The following is a 17189-nucleotide window of genomic DNA, read 5'->3' as shown; positions in this document are numbered from 1 at the left end:
CTTTATTGCAGTTCCTAATGCTGGCGCATCTCCACCACAAGTACCAGAGAGATTATGCACAAAGCGAAGCTCGCCCCCAGATTATGCTACTACGCCGCCACCCACATAACAGAATTCATCGCTAGAACCGGCTAGAATGTCATCAGCCACAACAACAAAACAGCTTTGTAGCAGCTACAGTTGGTTCGCACCCAGCATTAGTGATTTTCCTTGTTCCTATCTCCATTCATCTGAACTCATCATGCAACTTATACTTAGCTAAAGTGCTTCTTTGATATGAGTGTGTGCATAAATGTGTATTCTCACTTGTCAGAAAATTTCCACCCATCTCTTGATATAGCACGGAATTTAACCACAAACCATTGTGTTGTAATTCCCCAAACAAATAATATTCACAAACTATTTTTCTTTTTCCTTTCTCAATTACAGCTTGGTAAACGTCTGGAATGCTTTATGGCAAAGATTGTAAAGTTTCCTTCACTATATAGACTTAAAATGACATGCAAATCCCAGCTAAATGCCGTCTTAATTGGACAATGTGACATGGATCCCGCTTCAACATTCAACTGCATGTGGAATGTGGATCATAGCTTCTTGGCATACAAAAGGCAAGATATATGTAACCGAATTTTGATTGTAAGATAGATATACCACTTCTTCTGTGAAGACATAAATAACAAAAGCACATGCTAGTTTCCTCGTGTCCCTAGATGTCAGGAAAATTAATCCTTCCAGCCATCAGACCATTCATCTTCATCCTTATTAGGTTTAGGATAATCTTCTTGCCAAGACTCTTGACCGCATTCAACTTCTTCAGATGGTAGAGGATTTTCTTCATCATTGTTCAAGTAATTTTCCTGTGTGGGATCCTCATCAACAAACTCCTCCTTTTCGGGGAGAGCACAACCCTGATATGAGTTGTTGTCTGCACAATGCCATAAAAGCATGTTCCAGTGGGGGTCCTGAAAAAAAATGCAAAAGACTGGGTATTAGCAATGTAAAAAACTAAATCCTGAATTTGTTGGCGTGTAAGCTCAATCAATTTGATTACTTAATGAGAAGAAAATCACAATAAAGGTAAGTTTAACACATCAGATTTTGGTCTTAATCATATCTGAATTGTTTGACACGTTCATGAATACCTTTTTTCACCTAACAAAAGAAACCCCGATTTCTCCATGCGTCTAAAAGGGGAAAAAGCATTTATCCTTTTTATGTTTAATCAACAAGAAGAGTAATATCTAAAAGAGACATTTCCAAACTCATTGGTAGGAAGTGCTGCAAATATGAAATAACAGAGCAGTAGCATAAGCAGCACATTCAGAGCATGCAAAGGGCATAATTAATTTTATTCACAAGAATAAGATATTCATGTAATCTTTAAAAAAAAAATGTATATCTTATTACCATCAGGTTTTGTTCATAGTAATGTGTGGGTTTTCTTATAGCTACCTATATTAATCACAAATAACAGCTTGCAATAGAAAAGGCATTACCCTGTTGATGATGTGTGGATTACCGATTATGACCAACAAAGATATGGCACGGGTTATAGCCACATTAAACCTTCTTGGATTGCTCAAAAATCCCAAACAATACGTTCGGTCAAATTCATTGTGTTTGATTGTTGAGCGGACAGTAGATATAATAATTACTTTCTTCTCTTGACCTTGAAATTGTTCAACACTTCCAACCTTGATATCTGTCATCTCCAAACTTTCAAGGGTGTTCTTTAGTTTTAGCACTTGCTGCCGATAAGGTGTTATCACGCCAATATCTTCCTCACTCAGATTTCCAGTATCAGTCAGTCGGCTGATGACCTCTACTACCTTGCTTACCTCGATTCGGTTAAACCACGATGGATTATTTCCTTCCCTCTCATCACAACCTTGGATACCAAAGAAAAGAACAGGAAAATCCCTGTTAGGAAGGAGATTCACCCCATCCAAGAAGGCACTGTTGTCATCTTTACATGCAATTAATTCGCTATCATAGAACAGCATTGAAGGAAGATAAAGAATTTCTGGGTGACATCTGTAGTTCCGCACCAATTTTGTAACATAATTTTCCTCCCCATTATAGTAAATGTCAGATTCAGACAATCTTTCCAAGTACGATTTCCCCAATCCATAAGTTTCTGCCTCTTTAGAGTATATTACTGGACCTAACTGCATGGGATCTCCAGCAAGAACAACAACTGTCTTTCTTAGACAGAGATTGGCTATAGGAATCATGGTTTCTGGCTCTGAAGCTTGGCCAGCCTCATCCAAGAAAATATGAGAGAAGTGGCCTCGCCTGACATCTTCTGCATAAAGAAGAGAGGCACTCATATAAGTCGATATGACGATCCTATATCGCATGAGGGCACTTGGTGGAGGACACTTGAAGATATGCTCATCAAAGAAGCAAAAGCGGATAATATTAGGTGTTATATCCTCATAGTTACGGGTAGGTGCATTGAGCCTGAATATTTCATTATCCTGAACCTTAACAGCCTTTTCACTGAGGAGCTTCTCTAGAATGTGGTCTGCTGCACTATTTGAAGGGGCACACACAAGAATCCTAGCATTCTTTCGAGTTCTGTAGAGCTGGAGGATTGCTTCCACTATAGTCATGGTCTTACCTGTACCCGGAGGCCCATGAATCACATAAGGTGGTGCTCCTTTGCAGCCAAGGATCATCTCAACTGCGTGCATCTGCTCAGGATTAAGATGACATGATATAGGCACCAGTGGAGTGGTTTCAATCAGCCTCATGTTAGGGGCCTCAGATGGAAGTAGGAACTCTATCTCTAACTTTGCTGCGGCTTCAATGGCTTGATATAACCTTCTCATGTTGACTCGATTATATTTGAACCGTATATTATAGAGATTCCCATCTCTATGCCACGAGTGAAAGTCTTGAGCAAACTTCAGGTAAACTTCATCAGCCTCAACACGGTGGATAAAACCCTGCAAAAAACCACATTCAATTTTGGCAAAACTGCTCTAGGGTTCTAAATATTCAACTGATAGTGAAAAGACTCAATATTTTCTTTTTAATGAGTAAATACTTTATTAGAAATATAGAAGCCTAAATACACAGATGAGTACAGGAGTCTTCGAAGAATTATAATCTGAAATTTAAACAATAAAAAAAAAATCAAGAAAAAATGAGATAGGATAGTGCCTAAAGTTGACATCCAGTGATAGAACAACCTCAAAAATCTAAAGGGATATGGGATAATGTTATACACCATCAACTGCTTGACCTGTTCTCTCCAAATGGACCACCTAGACAATGTGGAATAGCATTCCAAATGTTACCATTCTTTTATGAACAAGTTTTGTTTTCCAAGAAGCAAGTAAGTCAAACTCAAAAGCCTCTTCTTCACCACCTGTTGAAACCCGGAACTGGAATAGAGAACACTAGTGATCACATATCTATTGTCATCCAACAGTGGAGCAGAGGAATACCAACCAATTCACAAGAATATTCACACATACAATCAGTCCACCACAATTAGTCTCCTCTTAATATGGTTATTGCTATCAAATTTCCACCAAAAATGCGCCCTTTCCATATTAATTTTCCTTCTAAAGGCTATATAAAAACGAATGAACCTAATATTTTTCAAAAAACACCATGCCGCCATCTCCCAAAAAATAAAAATAAAATGCGCAACAAACTTCAAGTTTCAATTCGGGATGAAATGCACAAAGTAGGATTCCAATAACAAATACTACCCTCTTCCAATCTTCCCCTATAGGCAGCAAAAGTGTCCTTATCAACAGCTAAAAGAAACAACTCTAGAAACAAGTCCTTCAAAGCCTTATCCTCATCACATAAATCATGCCAAAATCAAATTCGCCCATCATCATCTACTAGGCGTGGAAAAACATCCTATCTGCTCATCCCATGAGATCCACCAACCTCTATATACTCCAAGCCGCCACTAACAAAGCTTTTATAAAAACTTAATTATCTAACCTTCAACCCACCTTTACTAATAAAATAGACTAAACTACTTATAGCTTTCACTCAAAAGGAAATTCCTCCTTCCATGAGAATGGGTTCAAGGTATGGTCATGAGTTCAAAACCCACTAGATGCATTTGCAACTTATCGATAAAAAAATTAACAAATAAAAAATAATAATGATGATGATGAAAGAGAACATGAAAACCACCATATTCAGAGGAAATGGGGCTTTTCTTAGTGAGTTCAAAGCAATTACAACCCTAAATGGCCAAAATATTTCAAGAAGTATTACCGAAAAGTGACATTTGTTCAATCGCTTAGCCATATCTTTCAAACTACCAAGCATATTGTGGTGAAACTTGTTCCATTAGAAACTAAACATCCAAGTTCAAATGAGCACAATAATAACTAATAAATTACAAGAAAAAATAATAATAATATATATCTATATATATATATATATATCTATATATATATATATATATAGAGAGAGAGAGAGAGAGAGAGATAAAGGCTCCAATTATTTCTTTGTAAAACCATGTTTTGAAGTTTGGTGTAACTAAAAATTGCTAATTAATAGAAAACATTTTAATGGTCAATGGAAATTTTAACTAAATCTGTGATAAATAATCTACACTTTGTAAATGCGTAAATAATTTTTGGAGCAAGCTTGTAAAAGCGTAAATGCTCTACACTTTATAAAAATATTTTATATTGAAACAAATGGAGCCTAAACATAATAATGAGTAACATACACAAGGCACTTTTCAACTATGCACAAACACATGTCTAATTGACACAGATGAAATACAAAAGTCAAATGAGAACTACTCATGTTGGACCATTATCTGCCAAACAGGAAAACATCCAAGGAGGCAAGAATCCTTCAATTTGTTCTACGGCCATAAATCAAAATCAATGGATGGTTGAGAGTATGATGATGATATTTTCTTTTTAATGAGTAAATGAAATTCCCTAAAATATCCAAGAGATCCCAGTAGAACACCACCTATCTTCTCATCTGAACAATGCATCTGACACAAATAATTTGCCCATCTTTTTAATCAAAATCAAAAAGTTCAGTAGTTCCGGAAACACCTCAAATTTTATAGCAACTAGTATCACACATAATCATAGCTAGAAGTTGCTGATACATTCAAACCATTGAAGATAAACAGACAAAAACCTGATATGAAGTAGTCTCATTTTCATCTTCAGAGGCAAGCCTGGCAAAAATATCATCTCCTCGGACAAGTGAAGGCCTTCTCTCAGCAAGACCTGGAACCTCAAGGGACAAAAAATGAGCTCCCCTCTTCCTCATAGTTACACATTCCATGTCATGACCCCTCATGTCTTCCTGAAGTAAACAACAAGCCAATTTTAGCACAAAATCAAAAAAGGACTCTCACATAATCATCATTATTGTTCTTTACTTCGCAAATAATAAGTTACCTCCAATTGTATTTCTTCCATGAATACTAAATTCTTGAAGAAGTCAGTATAATTTTTAATTGAAAGGCCTTCTTCAACAGCATTAGGGATCTGCTTTTTCTCAAGCAATTCCCTGACTTCCCTTGGAATGTCATATCGAGGAAGTCTGTTCTTGAAAACTTTGTCTGTTTTCTTTGGAGGACGTACACCCATAACAAATGTACCATCGGTCCCAAATTGCTTCTTTCTTCTGTCCCTTGAATAAGGCCTTCTAGAAGCCAAAGACTGTGATATGTTATCATCACACATAAGGAACACCACTCGTTCTATCCTCGTACTCTCAACATCAAAATACATAACTGAAGTGTGCAAACCGATTGCCTTTGGTTTGCAAGAGATCCATACAGTCAAGGTCTCTCTTGGCTGAATCATCCTGTCCTCCAAGGTGAAAAAGTCTACATAGCCTCTGCTAGTTTCATTTCCAGATGGAGGCTTCATCAGAGAAAGTTTGAATGAATTCTCAGGAGTTGAGGCAAAAATTGAAACAGACCAGAGAGTCACTGGTTCACTAGTAGTATTCTTGATGGTAATCGACTCTGCAGCGGTTTCTCTTACTACTATTGATTGCGGGTTTCCCCCTGACATAGGAAATGGGACAGAAATAACAACAGAACCCTCTTGATCTGGGTTGTAACTACACACAGATTGATCGTCCCCAAAATCAAGAAACCCAATTTCTCCTTTGTCTCCAACAGTAGAGAATTCCTCATCCCACTTACCACCAAAGTCACCCATCACCAAGTAGAGACTAAAATAAACAAACTGTCAGTGTCAATAATTACAAACCTACAAGAAAAGAAACCCCATAAACTAAAAGTGCCCAATTTTTTATATGAATTTAAAAAAATATTACATACAATGCTACTAAAAAGTAAAAACCCCCCAAATACTTAAGCTACATTGAAAGTATAAAAAAAAAAAATCAAAAATCAAAATTCAGAAAGATCAAGGATAACATAAAAGATCTCAAATACCTAATAAACTCAAAATCAGAAGCACCATAACCTAAAGAGAATCAAGTAGTACTAGATTGCAATGAAGCATACTAATGATGGGTAGAGCCACAAAGAGAGAAAAACAAACAGTCAGCATTCTGATTGGCATTCCTTACTTTAAGGTTCAATGAAACAAACATCAATGCCCAAATCCCATATAAGAATCAAAACCCCCCACAATAACGTTGTCCACAACAAAAGCACATACAGACATATTACAAATTGTATAGAAAACAATAGGCAAATGCAGGCCATGGTTAAGGAGACAAACCAAGGAAGAATCAAAGAGAGACGCTTCTGATGACAGAGACAAAGACAAAGAGAACCCAACTTTGATCAAAGCTCAGCCTCTTCAATAACCTATGACAAAACAAAAAAGTGCTCTCTTAATGCAAATTAACAGTGAAAAATGCAATGACCCTTTTACTTTCGTAAACAAAAGAACCCCAAAACAGAAATAAAATCATATAACCTTCTTGTAGAAGTATTTTGATGCGACTTTCATTATATTCCAAGAAAAAAAAAACATTTCTAACCAAAAAAAAAAAGGTAAAGATATAAACTTGATGGTATTGGCTTATTATTTTCATACCTTTGGGTGAAAAATACAGTATCTTGGCAAAGCATTCACAAGAAGGGTATGATTGGGTAGTCAAGATGGTACCCATTTTACCCATTAATCATTAAAGGTGAAAACTGAAAAGTGGGAAACTGCTCTGTAGGGAATTGTGTGTGTGTGTGTAAGACTGGTCTGTACTGAAAAACGAAAAGTGAGATTGCTCTGTTCTGTAGAGAGAATGAGAGTCCCATTGTTTTTAGGAGGTGGGTCCATTGTTAAAAGGATTTGATTAATTAATTAAATTGGCCTATTGGAAGTCAGGAAGTGCATCCCTTAATTTTTTTTATTTTTAATTTGTAGAAAATATTTTTAGTTTTTTACTTCCATCTGTTCACGTTTCTTTTGTTTTTTATTTTTTTTTTCACTAAAATCGAAATGGTAACCTTATTTTTGTTGAATTATCGTTATCATTCATAAAAGTTTTGTTGTTTTTAGTTAGTTTAGTCTTTAAATTTTAACATTCTTAATAGGGAGGATGGAAAATTTTAACATTCTTTAAATTTTAACATTTTTATCAGGGAGATGGAAAAGTGAGAAAATAAAAAATAGAAGGATGATAGAAAAGTTTTTAGTTTTCTTCAGTTGTGTTTGGTTGAAAGAGTGGAAAAGTAAAGAGATGGAAAACTTTTTAATTTGGTTGAAAATAAGATTTGTATAAATTTATCATCATGTCCCTCTTAAATAAAAGAGAAAATAATACATTATACTTTTAAAAAAAAATTGTGTACAGATGAAAGTGGACATTTCAAAAAAATAGCATAAGAAATCATCCAAAAGCGTTTTCTTAAAAAATAATTTTAAAAAAAAAGAATGAAAAGAAGAATCCACTTGACCAAACAAAAGAAAAAAAAAAAAAAAAAAAACCAACGTTACATTAAAAAAGTCAAAAGAAAGGAAAAAAAAAATCAACATTACAGTGGAAAAGAAAAAAAAAATAATAAAATAAAAAGTCAGAGAAGTTAAAATATTTTTCCCACGTTAAAAAAAAAAAAAAAAAAACCAAAAAAGTGGGGCAGTTTTGTCAAAAAAAATTTCTCACGTTTCACTCAATTTTTTCTCCAATTTAGAGAGATTTTATTTTGAAGGGGAAAGAGAGAAAACTTGTGAGCCCTACCACTTTTCTCTCCCCTTTTCCCTCTCAACTTAACAATGGAAAATGTTATTTTCCATCCTATTTTCCTCTTCTTATTTTTCATCCTCCCTATTTTCACCCCAACCAAACACGCCATTATAAAACTGTCACTTTTCAAACATGAACTTGCTTTAAGGTCAATGCATTTAGTACATTAGACTTGGTCAGATAGTGACACATATTCAAAAATTGACACATATCATCATTTTAATGGGTCTAATATCGGACCTAAGCTTGACCCTTCAAATATATAATACTAAGCTCTTTTACTGAACTTCACAGTAGTTTTATTATGATGACCAATTTTATAGTTTAAAGTTTAAAATAATTTTAAAAATTAAGAACGAGAATGATAATTCACCCCTTTTTTTAATGGGAATAATTCACCCACTTGAAGGGTATAATCTAAATAGACTTTTTTTGTCAATAACATTTTTCCCTTTTTTTTAATGGGAATAATTCACCCACTTGAAGGGTATAATCTAAATATTGACTTTTTTTTTGGTCAATAACATAAGGAGCGAGCTACAAATTTGAACAACATTTTACTGGGTGAGAGTTCATTCAAACCAACAAACGCACTTAAAAAAAAAAAAAATCTAAAACATGCAATTACTAAATGGAAATATTGATTAAACAAAAAGTTTAATAAATAAACATATCAAAATAATGGAGTGATTTGAGAGTTTTATCCAAAAGGTGCGTACACATCACATACCAGTGTAAGCACCTTTTGTAAATCTCAAGCAAATTAGGTCAGAAATGGTTTTTAGGGTCCATTCGGTTGGAGGAGTGGAAAAGTGGGAAGATGAAAAATTGTGGGAGGATGGAAAAGTGGGAGGATGAAAAATATTTAATTTTCCCTCTTGTGTGTTCGGTTGGAGGGGTGTAAAACTGGGAGGATAGAAACTCTTTTGTTCGGTTGGAGAGAAAAATGGAAGGTTGGAAAATGTAATTTATATAAATTGACTATTATACCCTTGTAACATAATATGTAAGAAATAAATTTATTTGTATGCATTACATAATATAAAATTTATCACATCATATATATAAATTTATATTTATATTTTTATTATTATAATGTAAAAATTAGATTAGGTCATGTTGAAAAAAAGAAAAGAAAAAAAAGAGAGAACGTTCAGTAACGTTGAAAAAGAAAAGAAAAGAAGAGAAAAGAAGAGAGAACGTTTAGTGGTCATGAATGAGTTCTGGGGTCTTTTTTGTAAAAGTGCAAAAGTAGCACTTTTCTCTCCTATGTTTTCCTTCCAATTTGGGAGGAAAATACTTGTGGGCCCAAAGAGAAAATTTTCTTCCGGGTTTTTCATCCTTCCTATTTTTCTTCCCCAAACGAACAGTGAAAAATGCTATTTCCACCCTATTTTCTTTCCTATATTTTTCATCCTCTTTATTTTCACTCCAAACGGACGGACCCTTAGGGTTAGTTCTTAGGTCACATTTGGGTTTGAGCTTGGTTATGTTAGGTCACCTTAAGATTCATTGGCTCATTGGGTTCCATTCCATATACGATGTTAATTATTTTGAAAATGAGTTAATTTCTTGTCATTAGGACTGAGACTTCAAATATAAGTCAAAATGAGATGAGGCGTCTATATACGTACTACGTGAAAAAGTATATATATATATATATATATATAATCTGCCAATAAATCAAAATGTAAAGGGAAATATTCATTCCTTAATAATAGTTATTTTTAACATCTTGTGCATTATTAGAAAAGTATGTTAGAAATTGAAAATTATTGTTTTAAGTTTTAAACAAACTTTCTTAAACCCTTTCTTTTTTCTCCCTTCAATCCAAAACACCAAAAATTTATCTAAATAATTAATAAAACTTAACAACTATGAGTCCAAACCAAAGTGTAAAAAAATTTACTCAAAACACCTTTTACATGATATCAAGACCAAAGAGACGACAAGAAAGAATTGGGAAAAAAATCATTTCCATTATCGCCTATTTATGTGGATTCATGAGAGAGAGAGAGAGAGAGAGAGAGAGAGAGAGAGAGAGAGAGAGAGAGAGAGAGAGAGAGAGAGAGAGAAGGGGAAGATAGTGAGTTAGGCTGTGACAGAGTGAAGAGAATTAAAAAAAAAAATTTATTAACATTGTTAATGACAATTCTCTAAATTTATTGAATATTCATGTTACTTGTTGAATGCAAATAATTTTTTTCTTTGCTGAATAAAAAAAGGAGGTCTCCGGTGTTGGCTCGTCGACCCTACGCCACGTGACAGTAATGAGTAATACCACGTGTACTACACGGGCTTTGCTAGGATTATCACTCGAACCACTCCTCTTTGGGTGCAGGACGAGGACTCTTACCATTAAGCCATACTTGTGGTGTTGAATGCAAATAATTGAGTACGATGTATGAGGTATTTAGTTATATTTTTACCAAAATTACTAGCTTGACTAGCTTAAAAAGAATGCTATTAACGACATGGTTAAAAGTTAGTGGATTGAAAGAGGTTTTGTGGAAAAGAATGCTCTTACCGACATGATTAAGTTAGTGGAAAAAAAAAAGAAAAAAAGAAAAAGAAAAAAGCCAACGAACGCATCTATTTGATCATTAGGACATTCCTTTTGCCTTTTTATTTCCAATTTTATTAAAATAATTGGTAGTGTTTGTTGCATGCATATGTGTATACACTATACACTCATCTACAAACAACTAAAAATATGCATTGAAGACACAATTTCAAGTTGGAATTCGTATCTTCAACTCACGTTTTTTCAATTGTTGCACACCTTTATATCCATATGTGCAACAAGATTTTACTAAAATAATTTGACTTTAAAGTTCAAAAGGTAAAATGTAATATTAATACAGATTCTAATTTTTTTTTTTAATAGGGAAATTAGATACATCCAATTTCATTGACAATTGTCTAATGACAGTGCTTTCAAAGATTGATGTATCTAATTTTATCCTGGGTGTGAAAATTATTGCTTAGACGTTAGAATCAATTTATAGCTTCATGAAGGTATAAACCGATCCCAACTAGCAAGGACTGAGTGGCCTTTCTGAATGCAATGATCTATATGCTGTTTTATCATATCTTGTAAACGTGTTTAACCTTAATTTTTAAAGCAAAATAACCCAATACTCGAATTTAACCAAAGAGATTAACTCAATTGGATCATGCATTTAGCCAATACAGCTATCTGGCATTTTCTGCATGACTAACAAATTCCTTCACCATTACTTTCAAGAGACAAAGTAAGCTGTTGACATTTCATTACATCAATGAGAAAATAAGGAGTGGTCACCTCTTATAAGTTTTGAAACTAGTCCTTTTCTTTGCTGTTCATGGTAAATGTAAAACGATAAACAAAACATCCTTCATCAAGGTGTTAAATGAGGAAAGTACCATGAGAATTAAATTAAGGCATGGTCAAACAAGTCCCACTTAGAAGAAACAAGAAAAAAAAAAAAAAAAGGAAAAACACAAAGAGTTGCATTAATTTTCCAACAATACAACTATTCTGGCATATCAGCAAAATGAAACAAGAATAGTCAGTACGAGTATTTCAAACTAAAGTTCAGCAAGAGATATGTAACTTCCCTTTTAACTCATTTAAATTAAAACATAAAAGGAATTCAGGCTGTAGAAACTGCACCATCCTTGACAGATTCACGCCAGGCATACTCCCTTGCTCCATCCTTGTCAACAATCTTGATAACAAAGTTTGGTGGTGCCACAACCAACCGGGATCGAATCTCCAATATGCACTTATCAACCAGATCGATTGCTTCTTCCACCGACATGCCACTGTGGTAGTGCCTATCCATCATGGAGAGAGAAAAATAGGACCCATAACCAAATGCTCCCTTGTCAAGTTTGTGAAGTGTAGCAATGTAGTCAATATAGTAAAGAGATGGGCCAGTCTCCTTGTCGTAGCCAGCCAGAAGGATATTCACAGAGTATGGATTCTGAAAAACAAATATCACAATTATATCAAGCAGCCAAAGTATCAACTACCTAGCAATTATGCCTATAAGATGCGTATGTCCACACATGTGGATGTACTAGGCAACCGCATTAGCAACTGTAACTCCTTAGGACCAACTCAATGAAAGGGGCACAATCACAGAACAGATCCAGAACAAGCATTTATATATGATATGATTATATAATTACATCCCACCCGCCTTCCCATCTGTCTCTCTCACTCGTGCACACATTTTTTTTTAAGGTTTCTCTCTCTCACGTTTACACACAGAAATGAACACAAAATTATGGCAACCTCTGAACATAAGTAGCATAACTCTATGTCAACTGGCTTAAACGATTACCTCTTGATCTTAATGCAAGTTCACTAGAGAAGACCACTAAGCATCATCGTTAGTGTTCTTCTCTGTTGGGTATATATATTTCAGTTTGATTACAATTAGGAAATAGACATTACTGCTATAATAAAAGCAGGCAGAGAAGCTTAAGTGAGGTCTCCTCCAAGCAAAAACTCAAAAGAACATGGATGAAGCACCAAGAAAGGAATGAAAGAAAAAATCTGGAAGCTAAAGCTGAAACTAGAACAAATTTCTCCGATATCACGATGCTAAGAAGTCAGCCTCGAATTACCCGATCTTTTTAATCAAAGAACATATGCAATCAGCAAGATCAATGGTACAAATAACTCAGCCTATACATAATACTCCGAGCACAACAATGGACCAAGCACAGTATCTCTCCACCACAATGTCAGCAACATATGGGGATTGATTAACATTCCTTGCTCTGATAAAGAAAAGCATCCAGCTTTCTTTATATGACATCTTGAAAAGGCAAGAATTAACAACCTGTTTATGAATCCTGTAAACCCCCTAAGATTCCTGTCCTTTTTTTCTTTTGCTATTAGTAAGTTATATATACAACCAGTGAGCATTGAACCAATGACCTTACCATAGATCCCTGTCTAGAATAAACTTACAATATAACCATCTAATTATCAATTACAATTTCCATATAGCAATGACTACTATTTCCAAATGAGAAATCAAAGTAGAAATACAAAACCCTCAAATGAGCTCAGACAAGCCACGTCCAAGGCCAGGTAACTAGATGAAAGAAAAGCCAGCAACATCTTAAATAAAGCTCCTCCCATTTTATGGCACCAAAATCTTGGACAAGAGTCTTTAGGCCAAACAGGATGGGTTCCCACTCTCCAGGCCTAGCTGAGTGTGTATATATATATATATATATATTACACGTGTTTTAGTTGTGTGGGGGGCCTATTTGATCTTTTGTTTCTCTAAAAGTATATATATGAAAGGATGCTGACGTGCAAGTGAGATGGATGAATCACCAACAAGAGTGCTGATGGGATTGTAAGTCACAAAAGGACATACCTTTCCTTCGACACTAGCCCCATGGGAAGGAATAAAAGACTCTTGTCCAGGCTGTGGGGAGACAAGCCTACTTTGGTCCTCAATCAAACTATGTCTCTTAGTGAACAGGTAGCACCTTTTCTAAGGTAGCAAAATGGAAAGCCCCAAATTCTTTAAACAAAAACTTCAAAGCAGATGCTAATTTTCATTATAATCAAAAGTGAAAGTTCCTTATGTCATAGCCTCAATTTATATGAGAGAACCTCTAACATTGTGTCATAACCCTTAATTACCAAAACCCATGCATATCACAATAACTAAAAATAACTTTAAAAAACACAAACCCCTGTAATTTAATTAATATTGTTCCTACATCAACTTAGTCTCCTCAGAAGCACAAACACAATAAAAACCTGTGTGTCCATGTCATACACGTGCCAGACATGGACATGCTTGGGACATGATTGCATGAGTGTCAATTTATCGATAAAGCATGAAAGCCCTCCATGATCTTCTCTCTCTTTGGGGTGCATCTTCTCTCATTTTCTAAGTCTGCTATAATCTTTATTTGGGTGGTCCTAAGATTAGACCAATATCATTTGTTCTGGTTTCTTTTTTTTTTTCCCCAAATCTATATTTTATTAAATATCAAAGCCAGACTTTCCCAAAGAAGAGAGAAAAACTTTAACAAAAAAAATGTGTAATATTTAAGAGTTCCTTTGTTTGATCTTCCCTTTCTCATGACTGACACTTAGTTGCATTTTTCCAATTACTGTTTTTGGTTAATTGTTTGTAGTTTATTTGCACTCTAAACATCAACTTTTAGGTATCAATGTACTATTTTACTATCTATTATTGCTTTTAAATTTATATTAGATATATTTTCAGGAAAATATTTTGGTTATTACTAATCTTTAAAAACCTAGAATAAACATAAAATAAGCCTAAAAGTATATATATTAATTAGCTTTTATGTTCTTCCCAAGTCATGTCCTAAATTTACAATAACTGTCATGTGACTGTGTTTTGTACCTTCTGGTTTCCTGTCTGTGTCCATGTTTTTTAGATCTCCATAAACCATATTAGCACTAAGTACTCAATGCAAAGTCCAAACCCATATTACCAAATAGTATTTTAACAACTACCAATCCCCACAAAACTGGATCCCAAATCTCTGATGTTACATCCTTAACTATAAAAAAAGAAAAAAGAAAAAAGAAGAAAAGAATATCCCAAATGGTGGATGGAGATCTAGACTGGGAGGATGAGGCCATTTTCTTTTATGAATAGTTAAATCTATATGATAGTTAAAACTTCTAGATTCCTTTCCCTCCAAAGACAGCACATCAAACAATGTGGCACTACCTTCCAAATGACTATGTTCTGATGATGACCAAACTGACCCTGCCAGAAAGCTAACATATCCTAAACCCTCCTCTGCATAACGCCTTGAACACCAAACAGACCCAATACCATAGTCCACAACTCCTTAGCTATAGGGCAATGAAGAAATGGACCAACAAATAACAACTTATAGTCATTCATTCTACTACAATCTTAATAAGTAAATGAATCAACAAATGCCTTCAGCATTTTTATATAGGCAATGTCTCATGCTCTAAACCATAAATATCCCGATCTCTCCAAGGATTAAAAAAAATACTACAAGATATCACAGTGTTTTCATTGGTAAGTTAAGCACAGAATCAATGAGTTTTGAAATCACGTTCTCCTTCCATCCACTCATTCTTGTGGGAAGAGGAAATACAATTTGAGCCAAATCTCATTGGAAAGATATCATAGTTGATAATACAACAAATTCATTCTTGGCTCAGAATTACACTTGCACAATTTCTCTCCATAGAATAATTCCCATTCATATATACAAGCCCCAGTTCACCAATCAAAAGCATACAAAACTATCCACTTCCTATAAATTGCACAATTTAACCTCTTTTTCCAAGCAAAATACCACACGAGACATAATAAAAGAAAAAGAGTTAAACTCGTTAGACCTAATAACATTGTCCTTAAGAATATCACTAAACCCTTTTCTTTTGGGTAATGTAACTCCTACAAAATGGCCGACCCTGATTAATTTGTTGGATCCATAGCCGACCATAAAATTTTGGAACTAAGACTTGGTTTTTATCACAAATCCTACCGGTTTCCCAGCAGAGAACAGAACTTCAAATAATCAAATCACAAACACCTAATCACACATTTATCTCAAAAAACAATGCCTTTTCTTTCTATCCTCCTTGCATTTACCATAAAACCCATTTCAAACCTTCCAATTAACCAAAAAAACCCTAGAATGCCCAACCCCATAACAATTTTTCAAACACCCAGATCCCAAAAACATTCCTTTTATCTCTTTTTATCCTCATTGCAATTTTCCCAAATGAAATACCCAAATTTTTAACATCAATAACAAACCAAAAAGAGAATAAAAAGAAAACCCTAAATTAGTTTACACTTTATACCTTACGCAAAGCAGTGGCGAGCTCGCCTCGAGTGAAGTTTGCTGCAGCGGCCGTGGTCAAAGGAATCCCATTACGGAATTGATACAAAGCCACGTTTTTCTGTATATACTCAGTGAATTGAACTCTGCAGATAAACACAAAAAAAAAACCCAACAACTCAAAAAACCAATCAAAACCCATAATCCAAAACCCAACAAAGAATGAAAAAAAACAAAACGGTGGTATTGAAAATCAGAGTGAAAACCTGTCACCGGCCTCGCCACTAGCGGCGACGAGCTTGTGAGAGTCAAGGACCATGATCTTGTCTTCGTTAGACTTGTGAACGAGTATGCTGTGAACTGCAGAGGAATCAGCTACAACTATGGCGAACCCATTGCCTACCAATCCGAACACGCACTCCATGATCTATGAGTGTATGAGTTTGAGAACTTTTTTTTGTGTGTGTGGGTTTGAGAACTTTTGATTTGATTTGATTTTGTGGAGTGGTATGGAGTATAACACTAAACAAGCATCAGCGCCTTGAGGAACAAGTTGAGGGACATTTGTTTTTGTTTTTTGTTTTTTTAATTTTTAAAAGCAAGGTTTGGGCTTTTATGGGCTGAGAAATGGGCCTCTTTGATGTGGTGATTTTTTTGTCTAGGCCCAAATTTTATTATTGATTTTGAGATGTATTTTATGGTATCATTATTCATGGCTTTCATATCAATGATATGTGAAGTTTATATTTCCTCACATTTTTCATTTACATTTAGTTTTTTTTTTTATGCATTTGGTGAATTTCGTTTTTTTTTTTCTCACTAAATAATTGAATTGTATTTTTTATGTATACAATTATGTGATTGTTAGACAATGAAGATTATGAGTGCATTTGGATACCACTTTTTTTTGCTAAAAACTAAAAATTGAAAACACTGTAGCAAAATAATTTTTAAATGTATGAATAGTGTATTGAGACTTATTTTTAATGAAAGTTTTGGTAAAAAAAAAAGAGATTTGTGAGTTTCGTAAACAATACACGGAACCCACTAATAGTGCCATTCTAGTGAAAATTTTGGACATTCAAAGAGGTAGTGGGTCCTGTGCACAGTGCATGGGACCCACTGACAGACACATTTTCACGTGAAATAATGCACTTCTCAGTAAAAAAAAAAGAAAA

General features: G+C 34.5%; 2 protein-coding genes across 3 annotated transcripts; both read right to left on the bottom strand.

Annotated features, from left to right (window-relative positions):
* Positions 1–308: 308 nt before the first annotated feature.
* Positions 309–7235, bottom strand: LOC142625838 (putative RNA helicase SDE3). 2 transcript variants are annotated; one of them, XM_075799569.1, is made up of 6 exons: positions 7038–7235; positions 6717–6805; positions 5412–6198; positions 5146–5316; positions 1497–2951; positions 309–962 (listed from the first exon to the last, which is right to left on the bottom strand). In XM_075799569.1, exons 3-6 carry the CDS (start codon positions 6183–6185, stop codon positions 723–725), a joined length of 2640 nt encoding a protein of 879 aa, XP_075655684.1. In that variant the 5' UTR covers positions 6186–6198; positions 6717–6805; positions 7038–7235; the 3' UTR covers positions 309–722. The 2 variants fall into 2 exon arrangements, with proteins under 2 accessions (XP_075655684.1, XP_075655685.1); XM_075799570.1 differs by lacking the exon at positions 7038–7235 and adding an exon at positions 6918–6961.
* A 4426-nt stretch (positions 7236–11661) lies between these two features.
* On the bottom strand, positions 11662–16572 carry LOC142624594 (proteasome subunit beta type-2-A). The gene is made up of 3 exons (XM_075798238.1): positions 16278–16572; positions 16034–16157; positions 11662–12152 (listed from the first exon to the last, which is right to left on the bottom strand). Exons 1-3 carry the CDS (start codon positions 16433–16435, stop codon positions 11820–11822), a joined length of 615 nt encoding a protein of 204 aa, XP_075654353.1. The 5' UTR covers positions 16436–16572; the 3' UTR covers positions 11662–11819.
* Positions 16573–17189: the final 617 nt, after the last annotated feature.

This window comes from Castanea sativa, chromosome 2 (genome assembly GCF_040712315.1).
Source record: "Castanea sativa cultivar Marrone di Chiusa Pesio chromosome 2, ASM4071231v1".
NCBI classification, from domain to species: domain Eukaryota; kingdom Viridiplantae; phylum Streptophyta; class Magnoliopsida; order Fagales; family Fagaceae; genus Castanea; species Castanea sativa.
This window is presented reverse-complemented; position numbering and strand designations above follow the sequence as displayed.